The following is a 16,810-nucleotide window of genomic DNA, read 5'->3' as shown; positions in this document are numbered from 1 at the left end:
TACGGACTTTAACATTCCACCAGAGTGAGGACCTATTTAATAGTATTTAACTGAAACCTTTTTCCCTTTTAAAAAGTTTATGTAAAGGGTTTAAGAAAGTCAAAGCAGGAAACTATTAAATACATTCTGTTGACTGTTAAAGAAGACAAAAATGAGAGTATACTTACTAGGTGCTGAAATCAAAAAACTCTAAATTGTATCTTAGAGCTTTTAATAATCTTATACTAGGAACAGGGATGGTTTGAAAAAACTCCTAAGAATTTTTAATCTCCACATTTATATATAGGTAAGTCTTGATTTGTAAACTGTTCTGAATATACAAGTGGGAAAATTATTTTTTATAGGTTATAATTCATAGATCATGGGATCAATAATATAAACTAAGCTTTGGTAATGACAACCTGTAAATCCTTCTTATTTGACACACAAAGATCCAAACTCAGATTACATCCTCTTTAATCCTTTATTCAGCAGTAACCTCTTCAAAGGTTTCTAAACAAGTGAACCCTTTAAAAATTCCTTATAGAGACTTCAACTAAATTGAATTCCATAAATCCAATTTTATCATTTCTTTATAAAAAATTCATAGTAGAGAAATGGTCTCATGCAAAGACTGAGAATTCAAGTGAGAGCATCAAGATGTCGAGAGACAGGACTGGGGCTACAGCTCACCGGCTAGAAGTGCCTGCTGTGAAATCGAGAGGACCAGACCTCAGATCCCTATTATCCCTAGCATCTACGTGAAGCCAAGCATGACTAGCTACGCTGAGAAGTTCAACACCCGCATGCTGGATGGGGGTGATAGAAGAGGCTGCACGCAGGTCCCTGGAGCTCAAGGTAACTGGTACAAGATGGAGACTCAGGGACTAACACGGCCCTTCCCTTAAACTGAAATTCTAGCTTGACCACCAAATTATTTTTAACTTACTGTGACATTAGAGATCTTTAGGGATGGAAGCCACATACAGTTTTCAAAGATGTAGTGAAATCTTGCCTAACAGATAATTTCAGGAAGTCTCCCAAAGGCCCTGAAGGTGTAAGGAGTGACTTGGACCTGTGGGCACGGAGGAAGTTATCATATGAAAATAGTAAAGGGTCTATTTTAGAAAAGCCATATCTAACAAGAAATAAAACAGAACAGCCGGGCGGTGGTGGCGCACACCTTTAATCCGAGCGCTCGGGAGTAAGAAGCAGGCGGATCTCTGTGAGTTCGAGGCCAGCCTGGTCTATAAGAGCTGTTTCCAGGAGAGTCAGGGCTGTTACACAGAGAAATCTTGTCTTGTAAAACAAACAAAACAAAACAAAATTTAAAAAGTAAAGAAAACAGAACATAAAATTAGGTAAAATCCATTAGAACTTCCCAAAGCAAACTCACTGGTTGTCAGGGACGAGCCTCAACAAAAATACTTCTTGTAGAGGCGTGGGGATTTAGAAATATAGTAAAGAATATGAAGACACGAATGGAAAAAATAAAATGGAAAAACATATAGGATAGGATTGGGATGAAATTCCAGTGAGTACTGAAATTCACCCACGTTTAATTTCCAAATACTTAAAATATCCCTGACCCCAAAAGGTAGGACAAAAAAAAAAAAACTGCATTAACAAAAGGAAATGAATGTATCAACTGAAGGTCGCAGGCTTGGTCTACAGTTAAACATTCTGTTGCTAGAACAAAACATGTCACCAAGTCATGCCCACACCCTAGACCAAAACATTCTGTAGACAAACCACTCCCTGGCTGGAATCCCAAGTTATCTCCTTAAGGGAGCAGGAATTTAGCTGGCTCCTTAGACTTTTGTTTGAGATAGGAACTTATCTACTTCTCTTTTCCTGGAGTATAAGGTCTGGCTATTAGCTACACCTGTTGACAACACCCTTGAGAGGTGTAACTCTCTGCCCCAGGTCTAGGTGCGACCTTTGTTGGGGGGCGGGGGGGGGGGGGGGGAGAAGCACAATAACCTTGAAGGAACTAGAGGTGAATTCCAACTCTCTGACCTTTGGTCACTGTGGAAACAGGCTCCTATTTTCGGGCCTCCACAACTGGTGCACCAGTCAAAGCCACCAGGGCTGTCTACTGTAAATTACGAAAGCAATCTTGCATATATTCTATCATTTAAAACATGTTTCTTTTCTGAGCTGAGCTGAATTAATTCAATAATGAATGATATCCTTTCTGTAACATGTGAACCACATACAAAAACCTTGTCATTAAATTAAAAGCAAAGAAATCTATCTAAAAATGATCATCTAACTGGGATGCTCCACTGCATTTTTGTAAGATGCCTGACATGCTCCAACTTAGCCCAGGTGATAGTAAGGGTGGAGGCCATGAGGCACACCTCTTAATGGAGGTGGCAGGCTTGCCCTCCAGTCAAATAATTTTGAGCCTGTTTTTGCAGTGAGTTATGGCATTAGGAACTTCAAGTTTAAGCTGAACTAAATCTAAAATTTTCTGGAGCACGTCTGATATTCACGCTTGAAGGTCTCATTATATATTTCTATGCAAGTAAGTCACGATTTTAGACAATGCCTCCATTGAAGGGTTTTCTAAGAAATTTAGAAGTGTTATAGTCCTGAAAATCTTCAATCAGCCTTGTAAACAATCTAGAAAGTAGAAATCCATGCCAGCTGACAAGGTCAGCTAACCTCCATCCCTAAAAGAGGACAGTTTAGACAAAACTAAAAAAGAAAAAACAAATTTTCTTTTCTTTTCTTTTTTTTTTTTTTTTTTTTTTTTTGGTTCTGTTTTTCAAGACAAGGTTTCTCTGTAGCTTTGGTGCCTGTCCTGGAACTAGCTCTTGTAGACCAGGCTGGTCTCGAACTCACAGAAATCTGCCTGCCTCATCTCCCGAGAACTGGGATTAAAGGCGTGCTCCACCACAGCCCAGTTCAAAACAAATTTTCTAAGAGGAAAACTAGAATTAACTAAAATAGTCTGTTAAAGAGGTAAACTAAGATATATTTTTAATTACTATGAATTTGATTTTAGGAGGCTTATGGATAGAAAATGGGCCTGACCTATAAACAAGAATGTTCACACATTTTAAAAATTTGTAATGGAAAGCTCAAAAAATAAAATTGAAACTGTACATTTGATTCCAAAAATAAATTATAATTATTGGTAGTAGTGATACAACATAAGTATACAGATAATTATAATTATACTTTTTATCAAAAGCAAGTAAATTTTTTCCAGACAAATGGTATTTTTAAGTGTATCAGCAAGGCTAAGACATTTATTTGTCCCTTATTTTTTAGTCGATATGTGTTAATTATGATGTCCTGATTATGTTCTAAATCTAGGCCTGCTGAGCACAGGGCTGTCCAATAGAACTTGTTGCCGTGGAAATGGTCTATCTCTGCATCCTTGACTGCCAAGAACTTAAACTGGGGAGAGCTATAACTGAGGAATGGAAATTTAACTTTATTTAAAAATAGGCACATATGACTAGTGTCTACCACATATAGCCTAAGAGGGTCAACATGCAAGACTAACTCTCTGGCTAGATTAGGTTTCAGTCTTATTTGCTCATTCAGTTCCATAAGCATGGTATTCATAAATGTTTGTAAGAATACTATACTGAATATGTTTTTGTTCTATTGTGTTATTGTCGTTTAAAAACTATGCCAGTGGAGATATAATATTACACCAAGGTAAGCCCAAGTAAAAAGCACTACCTGCAAGGAGTCTTATTAGTGTTTGCAGTATGTCAACATGACCACACTGGCTAATGAGGCAGCTTGGTGGCCCAGGTCAATCTGTCTAATGTTCACTCTAGAATGACTACAATTCAAACTATGAAATATCCACTCCTAAGAAGTTTTTCCATTATCTATCAAAACACAAGAATACCAACTATTACACAGCTTTCAGCTCCATTGGCTAAGCACTGCAAAAGCTTGTCAAACCATTTTACCTGACACAGGTATTTGTTCTTCCATTTGCTCAGCACACACGGACTGCTTTGCATCAGCTCCTGAAGGACAACAGAAAGAGAGAGTGCACTTGGCTACAGACTTTGTCATCATCAGTTAAAGCGCTTCTGATTTCAAGAAATGAGAAAAAGGGAAGGTGACCAACAAGCCACACAAAGACGCAACTGTGTGGGAAGCTCTCTCTGGACAAAAGCAAAGCCATCATCACCAGGAGAGCTGGTCCTTTATGAAAATTAAATCTGTTGAAAGATGATCTAAAGGAGATTTGTTTGTTCCCATTTTTGAAACCTTTTGAAAGATACCTCCAACTCTTTCAGTGAGTCTCGAAGTTTTTCTGGGCGTCTGTTTTTGAGTGTCCAAGGATAATCTCGTGCTGGCAAATAAAACATGTACAACAGTTAGTTAAACATGATTTAAATAGGGATCCTCTGCTTAGCAGTGTGCCTTCAGAGGATTAGAATAAGACACCCCGTAATTGAGAGGAAGTGGACTTCATCTCTATTGCTAAATGACAGTCTTTTAAAAGGCTTTGTTACAGAAACAGATTTTTACCACAAACTAATCTCCCTGGTTATAATTTTGTGATGACAACCAACAAGACTCAGAGAACCCTTGACAAGTTTTGGTAAGCCAAGGGATCTAGCAATAGTTAGTAGTAAATGGCCTGCTCTTTATAATTTAAGTAACTTTTTCATGAAAACAGTCAAGGTTCAAACCAAAAGAAATTCCAACTTCTCCAAGTGGCCAACTCAGCCCTGAAACTTCTCATTAACAAGTTAAATGTGATAAGGAAAGAAAGAGAACATAAAAGTAATATGAGGGAAATTAATTTAAACATGACCAAAGCACTATATACTCCAGCTCAAGAAAAAAGAGGGAATCTAAGTTTTAACAACTAGGCATTAGGAATGTTCTCTGAAATAATTCTCTCAAATGTAAACGCCAACTAAGCCACAAACTCTTTAATCTCTAATGGTGTCCTACTTAAGAGATATGTTTATGCAATGGTGGCACAGAGCTTGTGGGAGTAACCAACCAATATCTGATTTGACTCGAGGCCTTAATGTCCTCCATTTGACTTAATGGAACCCATTCCTGATACTGTTTTGATGACCAAGAACCTGAGACTAGATATCCCAGGGACCTAGGGACAGCTAAATACTACTGTTTTTTGGAAACAGAAAAATAAAAGAATATAAAGCACTCCTACTGACATTCTGCTATACTCATAAGTGTCCTGTTCAGCCATCGTAAGAGAAGCTTCTTCCTGCAGCAAATGGGAACAGATGCAGAGACCCATAACCAGACAGCATGCAGAGTGAGAGACCTTGGGACACTCAGCCCCAAATAGGCCGTCTCCATCAAATCACTCCTCAAGGCTCAAGGATAACAGCAGAAGAGGAGGTGGAAAATGTCTAAGAGTCAAGGGGATGGAGGACACCAAGAGAACAAGGCTCCTAAATCAACATGAGCAAAGCTCATATGAACTCTCAGAGACTGACGATGCACACTCATAGGGCCTGCATGGGTCTGCGCCAGGTCTTCAGAGTATATATAAGGCTTCTAGTTTAGTGTTTTTATGGGATTCCTGAGTGTGTGAATGTACGGGTCTCTGATTCTTGTACCTTCTCATGGGGTCTTTTCCTTCTGTTTGTTTTCTCCAATTCCATTGTGTTAGCTTTTGCTTTATCTTACATTATTTTATTTTGTTAGAAGCCTGTTTGTTTCTAGTGAGAGACAGAAAGAGTAGATTCAGATGGGAGGAGAGGTGGGGAGGGAGGAAAAACTATTTTAATAAATAAAAGGAAAAAATAATTCTAAAATCCACGCCACAATTCAGTAATTATACACCTTTAATTTATTTTAAATAGCTTCAACTGAAAGGTTATACAGCAGAGGTACAAAGGTAGTCTAAAACTATATCTGTTTTAAAAATGATAAAATTGGGGCAGGGGTCTAACTCAGTGATAAGGAACTTGCCCAGCATGTGTAAAGCCCTGGGTTTCATCTCCAGCACCCACCACATACATGGTACAAGAATAATACTAATAACATGTTAAACTCACTGGGAAATGAACTCATCTTTAGAGTGTCATAATTAATAATTCTAAAAATGAACTGTGTATATGAATATATATGTCGTGTGTGCATATACAAATAATATGTAGCATATATAGATATTTAAATTTAAAAGCAAATTGCTATGTATCTTATTTCAGCAGTTAATTTGGCTCAATAAACATAATTTTGATGTGTAGAACATATGTACAAATTTTAAGATATGTGTTACAGATACTAATGCAGTATTCTAAAAATTAAATGTCAGACCAATCACTTAAATAAGGAAAAAAAAGAAAGTCTTTCAGCTCTAGCTATATTCCAAATAAAACTTTAAATTACACTAGCTTTAACCCACTAAAACCATGTCAGCCTGTAGTTATACTATACATACAACATATTTCTATCTTTCAGACTAACAACTAAATAAAACACGAATAGAACAATCTCACTTTATTAAAATAACATAACAGGGTTGACAAGATGGCCCAGAAGGTGCAAGGACCCACTGCAAAGGCTGAAAACCCTAGTTCAGTTCTTGAGACCAACGTGGTGGAAGGAGAGAACCGATTCCCCTGACTTCCATACACATGTTGTACACACATATACACACACAAAAAATGTTAAAAAGTAATAAAATATGTTAACAATTTAGGTAAAACATAAAAAATTTTATGTTATCAGAATTTAAGCATGATTTACAATCAGTTTCTCACACAAAAATGAGGTGATATAATAAATTTTACCATAGAACTTGCATGATTGATATATCAAGTCATCATGTTGTATGCCTTCAACATTTATATTTTTCTTAGCCAATTAAACATTTTAAATAAATTATTTTATTTAAAAATATGAAATAAAAATACACTTAATTTTAAGTTTTTGTTTGCCTAAGCACATATCTTACCAAAATTGTACACAGTAAAGATTTTAATGATTTAAATCAGAAAAGTCTAGCAAATACAATTATTATTCATGAGTTCATAACAATAAACAATAGGAATTAGTAATTATAAGAAATGTGGACAGAACAGCATTTACAGTTTGTGCAGGAAACAGTTAATTTGTAGCACAACACCGTTTTGTAATAATTTCAAAAATATCTAAGGTGAACTTACATTCCGCCAGCCTTTGTTTTTCTTCTAAGTTACCATGCTCTGTTGCTGACACTGGCAAAGGAGAGATGAAAAGGAGAAAAGTGGGATTTGTTCTTATTAGATAGAGTATCTTATATTTTTAGTGGGCACATACAAAAGATTGCGGCAGACACTGAGACTAGAACATGATGCTAAGCTTTTAAAAGGACAGTTGAGAGAGAATGTCACAACGTGTGTTTGCATGCCATAGGAGCCGTTTCCTTAATGCACAGTGAAAAGGCTTATACAGCACAACAGGTGGGCCAATATTCTGAGCTCCCAATCTCATCAGACAGGAAAGGGAACCGCAACCGAGCCCAGAGAGAAGCTGCTGCAGTCTGTCATCAGAGCTCTGAAGTCAGCCTCTGAACCGCCATGCTAAGCACAGGATGCTCACACAGCCCCCACTTCAATGAGGAACAGAACAGGAAGTAACTCTAGCTGGAAAGACCTTTCGGCCCATCATAAAACTTCTGGGATTAACAGGATTAATCAGATAAAGAAAATTGATCATTCACTCAGAAATGTCTATTTCAGATATCAGGTGAAGACCCGGGAGGCCAGCATCACGGGGACCAGTGCATTAACAATGCCCTCTGCTGGGACACCAATAAATAAATGTGACTAGACTGTCCCGATATCAGGCTGATCGGCAACAAAATGAACATTTTCATGTTATTCTACAGCCTTTTCTCAGCACTGCTTTATTTTTTGATAGATCGATAGATATCAACCTTAGTATTTTTTTCTCTTTAAAAAACCTGAAGTGACTGCTCTTAAAAGTTTGGATTTTATCTAAGACATAAATACAGAGTTTTTAATGTTGCTAGTTCATTGCTCAGAATATTTCATTTATAAAAGCAGTTAAATAGAATAGGTGAGTACTTTACCTGGAGCATCTTTCTTGTCATAGTACTGGTAGACGCCGATGTCTCTATCTATAGAAAGGAAGAGATAACATTAAATTATGGTAAAAAGTTCTGGAGAATAAGAAGCCAAATCATACCATATCAGAGGGAATTGTGGGGAGGAGAGCAGAAACAGTCTCCTTATGTTACTAGAAATAAAATAGCTCAAAAGCATCTGGACATGGGTTCATCTATTCTAGGGATATGCAGAAACTGGAAAGTTTATCGATCTAATGAGAAAATCAGAATGGCATAAGGAAACACACAGAACTAGAATGGCATGGGGAAAGATTAGTGAAGAACTGAGTCGAGGAAGACCAAGTTTTCTCTTTCACACTTCCTCTGATATTTTTCACAGGGCGCTACCAAAAGGAGCTGCCACTAAGCAATGCCAAGTGAAGTCAGTGGATGGAAGGAAATGCCCGAGCTGTTGCCCAGAACTAGCTCAGAAGTCTAGTTCCTATCCTATAGCATTTGGGAGGAAATCTGCAAGAAGAAAGGGGGGATTACCGGGAGCTGTGGATAAATTATTATCTGAAACTTGTTTAGAGTCAAAAGGCTTCCAAACCTATTCAAATTCAGATGCTCTGCTGGGCTAGGTAAGAGAAAAAAGTGAGACTTCGCAGATGTTGGGATTGATTTAACCAAGGGATTCTGCTCTTGCAATTTAAACAAGAGAACGGAATAATTTTTCCATGTCTATGAATAATGAAATATCTCCTTTATTGAAGTAACACTTGTTTTCTTCCATGCAAAAATAATTCTCAGTTACTAACATAAGGAGGATACAACTGTCTCTCACGAAGTGGAAGCAGTACAGGCTGCCCCCTAGTGACTGCCTGCCTCCCAAACTGTCAAACTGATGGACAGAACCAACAGAAAACACAGGAAAACTGCTATAATTGAGTCTGCAAATACATAACAATGAGTCATGTGTACTTGATATACTCATGTATATGAGCATACTTAATACTCACATGTTCATATTAGTACTCATACTAAAGCTATACTTTTTTCATTATGAAATTAAGACATGATTTTAAAGAACGCGATTGAATGTCTGTTGTTTAAATGGAGACTATCTCCTAAAGACTGACTGGGAGACTGTGACCCCTTCCCTGAGCACTTACAATATTTTCTTAAGCTGAGTAGTGATTTCATGAATGTGCTCACTTTTTGATAGTTCACAGCATAGTCTTACAATCTGTACACTTTTCAGTACATATGTTACACTTCAATTTTAAAAGTTTCTTGTTATTTAAAACTATAAGCTAAGAACTGCAGGCATTATATATGCAAGCAATATCTCCTATTAAACATTCCAGTTTATAATTATAATATCATTCCATATATCAACATATCTACCGCTTTAGAATAGAGCTAGGAAGATCATAAGGGACCAGGAATTCTTTGCCCAGATCTGACCTTCCCGTACCTGGGTGAGTGGGACTGAATGTAAGCAGGACAGGGTGTGTACACAAGGAGGCCAATACAAGAAGTCAACAGTGTGCTAGAGCCCCTGCAGGGACACAGCACACACAGAGCAGAGTGGCCGGGTGTGCAGTACTGGAAGAAAAGAGAAGAACGACGTGGGGAGCATCTGACTTGTGCCAAGGACCACATGGAGTCAGAGATTTCCGCGCAGGAAAGAGGACAGAGAAGTGCTAGACTGCCATCCAGCAGGGACTGGCGGGGAACTGAAGACAGGGAAGCAATGAGACTCATTCCAACTGAGAAGAAACGTGGGTATGAAAAGAGAAGAAAACTATTTTCTGAGATAACTTTTTCACTTTTCTTTTCTTTTTTCTCTTGTGGTATACTTTCAATTTTCAAGGTCAGTTTAACATCAGTGTGATCTAAAGCTTCTGTATCTTGTTTTTTGCTTCATGGATTCAGCTCTTTCCTTAGGTTTGTGATTTATTCTTCCCTTCCTACATAATCTTATTCTCTCCAGAATTCCTTCTTCTTACTTGCTTTTTAGTACTTGTCTTCGTGTCTGTAGCAAATCCTCACATACCTGGTGATTGCTCAGCTCCCACAAGTGAGGCTCTAGAAATCTACTGAAGCCCCCAGACCTGAAGGGATTTCACTGTCCAGCCAGCGACCAGAGCATCTCACCAAAGACCCTGAGAATATCAGGGTGAATGTTTTCTCGGTCACCCCAGGAGAGGATTCTATTCTCGAGCCCTTTCTTCCTTGGCAAATACACAAAGACGAGAAGACAGTCTCAGGCAGGCGCAGAAGGGTTGGGAGGACCTCATCCGTCAGCAGCAGCTCCGGTTTCCTCCATTTGCAGCTCAGTGGGTCTTCTTCCAGTGGCTCTGGCCTTCTAGAGTTTAGAGCCTCCTTAAGTAAATATATCCACACCATGGAGATGTCTCGTTATTTTATGCAGACACGCATTCCCCGTGTCACCCTGGGGCCACACCCCCATCTTCTGCCATACGTGCTCCTCAAGTTTCTGCCTTTCCAAGTTTTATACAAATGGGCTGTCACCGGAATTTCTTCTCTAGGCAAATGATACTCAGATTTTTAGCTCTGTTAATTCCTTCACATCTTCTATTTCCAAAGTGTCCTCTTCCTAATCTCAGTTTTATGTGTTTATGCATCTTTAATTCAGTTAATCTTATTTTAAAAGCATTTTGGGAGAAAACAAATGTGCAAAATCAATTCCATCTCAATATCCTCTAAGGAAAAATAAATGAAAACACAGCATCCACCTGTTATTGTATGTTCAATATTAAGAACCAGTTCTCTGCACGGCAAACCATTTTCTTGATAAAGATATAAAAGCAATATAAGTAAAAATGTATTTCCAAATATAAAAATTAGTTCAGATAATTAAGGTAGAAAAACATTTTATAAGTTGTTTCCTAATGAAATGTGTATTTATCCTAAAATAAGCATTATTATTATTTCCATTCAAGAAATACAAAACACAAAGAACACAAATAATTGTAGATCTCAGCTACATATTTGAAATGTTTTAATATCAAACAGAAATGTCTTTTCATAAGTTAGTCTGCAAAAAATGTATGACTATATAACAGTTGAAAAAGCTTAATTAAAACTGAACATGTGTGCATCTTTAGAAGGAAGAGCTATTAGACTAGTAAAATTAATTTTATAACTCAAGCCAAAATAAGTTAATAAGAGTATTTAAAAGAATTTTTTTCAACACCCAGCTTTTCATTAAGGATGAAAAACAGAGACTGCAACTCTGTCTGGCAAATGCAGGCGCTGACTTTGTCAGCGCTCACTGGTAAGAGCAGAGAGGCTGCAGAGCCAATGCCGATGCAGAGCTCACTCACCCGCGATGTGTAGGGTGCTGCTCAGGGTCCACAGGTGCAGCTCAGTCAAGCAGAAAGACATCTGATGGCAACGGAACCACCGTCCTGCCCACAGCAACTAGAAGAGAAGAGGTACCGATCAATTGCTTCCCATTGCCAATCACAATCTAAACCCCCCTTTAAAAAAAAAACTATTACTTGAGATATGGTCCATTAGATTAAACACATTTTCATGTATTTGGTTAACCATCCAGAAATAAGCTCTAGAAAAAGAAATATATACTTCTTTTCCTGAATTTACTATGTCATCACATTGAGAAATGTGGTAAGGAGGCTATATTTGGGTGCTCAATAACATATGTTTGGTTACAGCTCTAAGTATACTTAGAATTATTTAGTATGTGAACATCTTCTAAGTCATAATTTTTAGGAAAAATAGTTATTAAGTAAAAACACATTTTTGTGATACATTTTAATATATAAAGCAAATATTTTAGACGTTCCACATATAAACAGGCTACAATAGAATGTGCAGGGTAAATAGCATATTGTTACTATCATATGAGGTGCAGTTACTTAAAAATGAGCTGTATAAATTACATTACTATTCAGATAGTGTGTTAATCTGCATATCATGACAGACAATCCAGACACTTTTTAAAACAAGATAGTGAAAATGTGTATCCTGGATTCCCTCCTACGTTAGCAGCAGGGGCCAGTAACATACACCATTGAGACTTAAAAAAAAAATCAAAGAGGATCTCATCAGTTTGGATGATAGGAAGAAAGGCAGTCAAACTCTTGTGAAAGTTTACATTTCACAAATATTTAAAATAAATTTATATAATTTTCAAATGTTTGCTTAGAAATTAATATAGCACACTAGACGTAGCCTATGTTATATATTAGAAACACATCTAATGATGTAAACTCAGCACATGATAGAAACTGTACAAGAAAGAAATATTCTTTCAATGAACTCCTGGAAAACAAAATCAGCTTGAAAAGTACCTTAAGACAACTTTTAATAGAGGAAAAGACGTTTCCGTTTCTTTAACATTAGGAGTGGCTAAAATATTCCCACGTTATTCATATGGGTAATAATACAAATTAATTTCAGGCATAATAAAAACTTTCCTTGCCCTCACTTCACCTTTACAGAACCTGGATATAATCATAATCATAAAGAACCATGTATGTTCTGCTAAGGAGACAAGGCGTGCCATGGCTAAAGAGGAAGAATGAAAACGTGGAGATTTAAAAGACGGACCCAGTTCTGCCTCAACAGCAGGGCTCTGAGAAGCATCAGCGAAGCTGTGAGATGTCCCACGAGTCTTAAAGCACAGGGTTCCAATTGTTTGATGATGACGGAGGGGGTGGTGGAGGATAATTTCTTCTAAACATTCCTGTATTTTACTCATTCTATCCTCCTAGTGATCTGTGACAACGCCAGCGCTACACTGTGAAACCGAGGTCATGCAGTCATCTGCTGGCCAAGGCAAGCTCTGAACCCATACAGGCTAGCTCTAGAGGCTCTGCTGGCTGCCCAGGGCTCTGCTGGATTGGTATAGACAAAAGTATATAAGTATATATGGTAACTTGATGAAAAGACAGTGGTAGATATAGGTGGAAAGATGAGAGAGAGAGAGAGAGAGAGAGAGAGAGAGAGAGAGAGAGAGAGAGAGAGAGAGAGAGAGAGAGAGAGAGAGAGAGAGAGAGAGAAAGTGAGCTAGGAAGATGGCTCAATAGGTAGGTAAGAGTGAGTGCTTGGGCTGCACGCATGAAAACTTAAGTATGAACCCACACTACCCACATGAACCTTTGTTACCAGTATTGGAGAATAGAGATAGGAAGATACCAAGAGCTCACCAGCTACCGAGGCTAGCCAAATGGTGATCTTCCAGTTCATTGAGAGCCCCTGTCCCAAGGCAGTAAGGCAAGAAGAAGAGAGGAACACTTGGGGTACTGCTCAGGCTTATGCAAGGAATGCACAGGCCCATACACGCACACTCTCACATGCATGCACCATACACAATACACACAGGAATGGGAGGAAGGTTGGGAGGAAAGGAGGAAGTCAAGCAGGACCCTTCAATCTCTGTATTTACCTTGCTGTAACTAGATGCTCATTTCTCTTGCATATAGATGACTTAATGAGTAAGCACTAAGTAGAACAGGTGGTTTATGAAAGGTCAAACACCAAAGAAGACATTTGAAATGGGATACACAAATGGGTTGACCATGTGTTAAACAAGGGTGTGATGAAACAGGCGTATTTGTCCTCTGATACTGAATGTCAGAAGTCACATCTACAGACTACACTACAAAATTAAAAATCCTATTCCTCAACTTAGAGTTTATTCATATGCCAGTGACAATAATTTGTGGCAGTGTGGGCAGAGACAAGGCTGCTTAAGCTGCTTATAGTTACATAAAGACTATAAGTTATTACAGATAAAAGCTTACAGATTAAGGAGTACACTTTTACTTACATACTAAAAGAAGACAACACTTGAAATCCTGTTTTTAGTCAAGTCAATAAACTTTCCAAAACTTTCTCCTGATAACAAAAAGAGGGTAGAATACATTCTTAGTAGCAGTACACACTGGATGTGTGTGTGACCTATATATTTTTTGAATTTGGAAGTTTAAAACACTGAGCTGTTGCGATCTTGGCAGAAAGGGCTACACGAACTTGGTGGAGAGCTTAAGACGCCCAGGGAAACGAACTTGTTCTTTGCATCTCCCACAGGGAAGCTGGAGGGTCAGGACAGTCTATGACCACAGATTTGTCTTCCAGTTCAGCACCCCAGGATTGAGGGTGGAAGGACTGGGGGAGATGTGCTACTGCAGGAAGTGGGGTGCAGCCTAAAGTAGGCAGCACAGCAGCCACTGGGTTGATGGAGGCAGAGAAAGTATGACATCCAAGACAGACTGGGACCTGTGCCCGGCAGAAGGAGACGTAGGGGTCAAGGAGAGATCACAGCACTGGAAAGGGTGTAGTGAGGAGCTGAAGCCCATATGAGTGGCACAGGTAAAGAGGAAATGGCCAGGGAGGTCGTGATTGGAGTTGCTCGATCCTGTGAATTCCCCAACATAAGTGATTAAAGAGAGGACTTTGCATTAACAGAGGGGGTGGAGAAACAGCCAAATGCTATTCACCCTTTTTTTCTTGAACTTCAACTATCTGCCAGGAAAGCCATAAGAATTTGAAGAGTAAATAAATGGGATAATAAAATGACTTCATTAAAATCTACAATGCTATTTAGACAGGAAAGGATGAGAGAGACCAAATAAGTACCTCTTTTTAACCTCCAAGATGCCTTGCCATCTTTAAAACTGCACAGGTTTTTAAAACACTTTGAAACCATCTCGCATCTTACTTAAGAACGTCACCATGAGAAGGAATGCTGGCGATTTCCTGCCTGGAGGAAGCAGTCAAGACTGAGCTTGTGCCATCCAAATACTGTATCAGCACAGAAAGAGCTGTTGTGAAGTAGGAAAGAAAAGCATTTCAGAACCACTCTGGACTTTGCACTTGGGAAAGGAGGTGTGGGCAGGGACGGAAAGAGCAGTCAAGCGAGTGTTCCCGAGCTGAGAAACATTAGCCCCCTCGTGCCCCTGCGCCTTCCTCTGGGCGACCCCAAACTAGGCCAGAAGAAGCTGTGCAGAGCAAAAACAGGATCTTGAAAATAATGACTCAGAGAATGAAAGAATAAATAAAATGACAACTGCAATTTAAATTTTCAGTCATTTTAAGTATCTTTAACTTTAATGTTGCTTATTTTAATTATTTAAGGTAGTTTAAGTCAGTTTCAGTTGTCTCAGAAGACCATTTTTGTAATCCACACATCTAGTCTTCATGACTAGACAAACTATTATTTCAATTAAACCTGACATAAATTTAAGATGGCATTCTGTATAGGGAAGGATCAGAGTGCAGATTCTGAGGAAAGGGGAAAAAACCCTTTTCCTCCTATTTAACCCTCAAAGGACTCTGTGTTTTTTAAGACAGCTTCCCATCACTTTCTTCCATTTGAGCTACATTATTAGAATTATTCCTTTCTGTAGTAACATGCAAAATAGAAATCATTCCAGTAGCATACTGCTGATTATGTTTTTTTAAAAAAACAAATATATGTTTGAGAAGTAAAGATTAATTAGCACTTAATAAATTGCAAAATGCTTGTCTTCTGCCAAAGCAGTTTAGGTCTGTAGCTCCCTTTTTTCTGAAGCCAGCTATTTCGACTGCTATGGGGAGGAAAGGAAGCTTGAGGGCAAATAAAACTCTAACGTAAAACATGACAGCAGAAAACTAACGCAGCAAGAAAGGCAGTGCTAGGACACCACGGCGCCAGCAAGACATCTAGCACGGACGTGTGGAGCACAGCGCTGCACAGAGCCCGGGGCTCCTTCTCGGGCATAGGTCGGCGCCAGCAAGACATCTAGCACGGACGTGTGGAGCACAGCGCTGCACAGAGCCCAGGGCTCCTTCTCGGGCATAGGTGTGAAACATATACTTGCTACTTATTATCATACATTTTCTTGAGGAGTCTAATTGAAAATGTTTAAAAAGAAAGATAACTAAATAGTATAAATTTATATAAACCACTGTTTTGCTGCATGTTAAAATCATAATTACTTTTCAATTGCATAAAATTCAGTGAATTACCCTTCAATTACTTCCTATTATCATTAACATGCAATATCATAAACACCTGTTAGGGATATTTATGAGCACATTTGATCAAAGACAAATTGTCACAAATAAGATTTTTTCCCAAAAACTTTAAATAATGAACCAAACAAGCAAAGTTTATGCAAAAGGACAGGGGAATCCCAAATTAATGAGACAACAAACTTGGGCTAAATTTATTGCACTAGACTACTAGGGACAATGTCTCATTTGTGATCCTAAAAAGACTTATTGCACCTAAATATAACTGACTATAATAAGCACTTAAAATAGCTTATGTATATATTGTTCTACAATAAGCCTCAGATACAAAGATTTATAGTAGGGTCTCAACTATCAAATAGTATATAATCTAGCATAGCAGATAAAACCAATGGTGGAATATGAAATCTGAAATGTATGTCACTTTAGCAAGATGCCCAGTCGATGGTATAGTTTAGTAAAGAAATTATTATTGTTATTATATTATTTTTTATTAATTATTATTATTATTATCATTATTTTGGAGATTGGGTCTGACTATGCAGCTATGCAGCCCTGGGCCTGGAACTCTCTATGCAGACCAGACTGGACTTGAACTCACAGAAGTCTACCTCCTTCTGCTTCCTGAGTGCTGGGATCAAAGGTATACACTGTCATATCAAACTAAAAAAAGAATATATAATGTATTTGAGGACTGATAAATTTTACATGAGGTAGACAGAGACTAAAAAATAATGAAGGAAAAAAACATAAAGAATTAGAAAAATGTGGGGGCTGGAGAGATAACTCAGTAGTTAA

The 16,810-nt window shown here is 38.1% G+C and overlaps 1 protein-coding gene across 3 annotated transcripts in view; it reads right to left on the bottom strand.

The window, feature by feature from the left end:
* Positions 1-16,810, bottom strand: part of LOC119819887 (WD repeat containing planar cell polarity effector) — a 271,505-nt gene that overhangs the window by 157,654 nt on the left and 97,041 nt on the right. For all 3 annotated transcript variants that reach the window (XR_005286302.1, XM_038338112.1, XM_038338117.1), the window contains exons 2-6: positions 11,356-11,452; positions 8,027-8,074; positions 7,119-7,169; positions 4,242-4,312; positions 3,921-3,980 (exon numbers count right to left, since the gene is read on the bottom strand). Coding sequence is in view for 2 of the 3 variants with exons in the window: in XM_038338112.1 (XP_038194040.1) it covers positions 3,921-3,980; positions 4,242-4,312; positions 7,119-7,169; positions 8,027-8,074; positions 11,356-11,416 (291 nt within the window). In the remaining variant the exon portion in view is untranslated. The remainder of the gene's footprint in view (positions 1-3,920; positions 3,981-4,241; positions 4,313-7,118; positions 7,170-8,026; positions 8,075-11,355; positions 11,453-16,810) is intronic.

Source organism: Arvicola amphibius, chromosome 1, assembly GCF_903992535.2.
Source record: "Arvicola amphibius chromosome 1, mArvAmp1.2, whole genome shotgun sequence".
Lineage (NCBI taxonomy): Eukaryota > Metazoa > Chordata > Mammalia > Rodentia > Cricetidae > Arvicola > Arvicola amphibius.
This window is presented reverse-complemented; position numbering and strand designations above follow the sequence as displayed.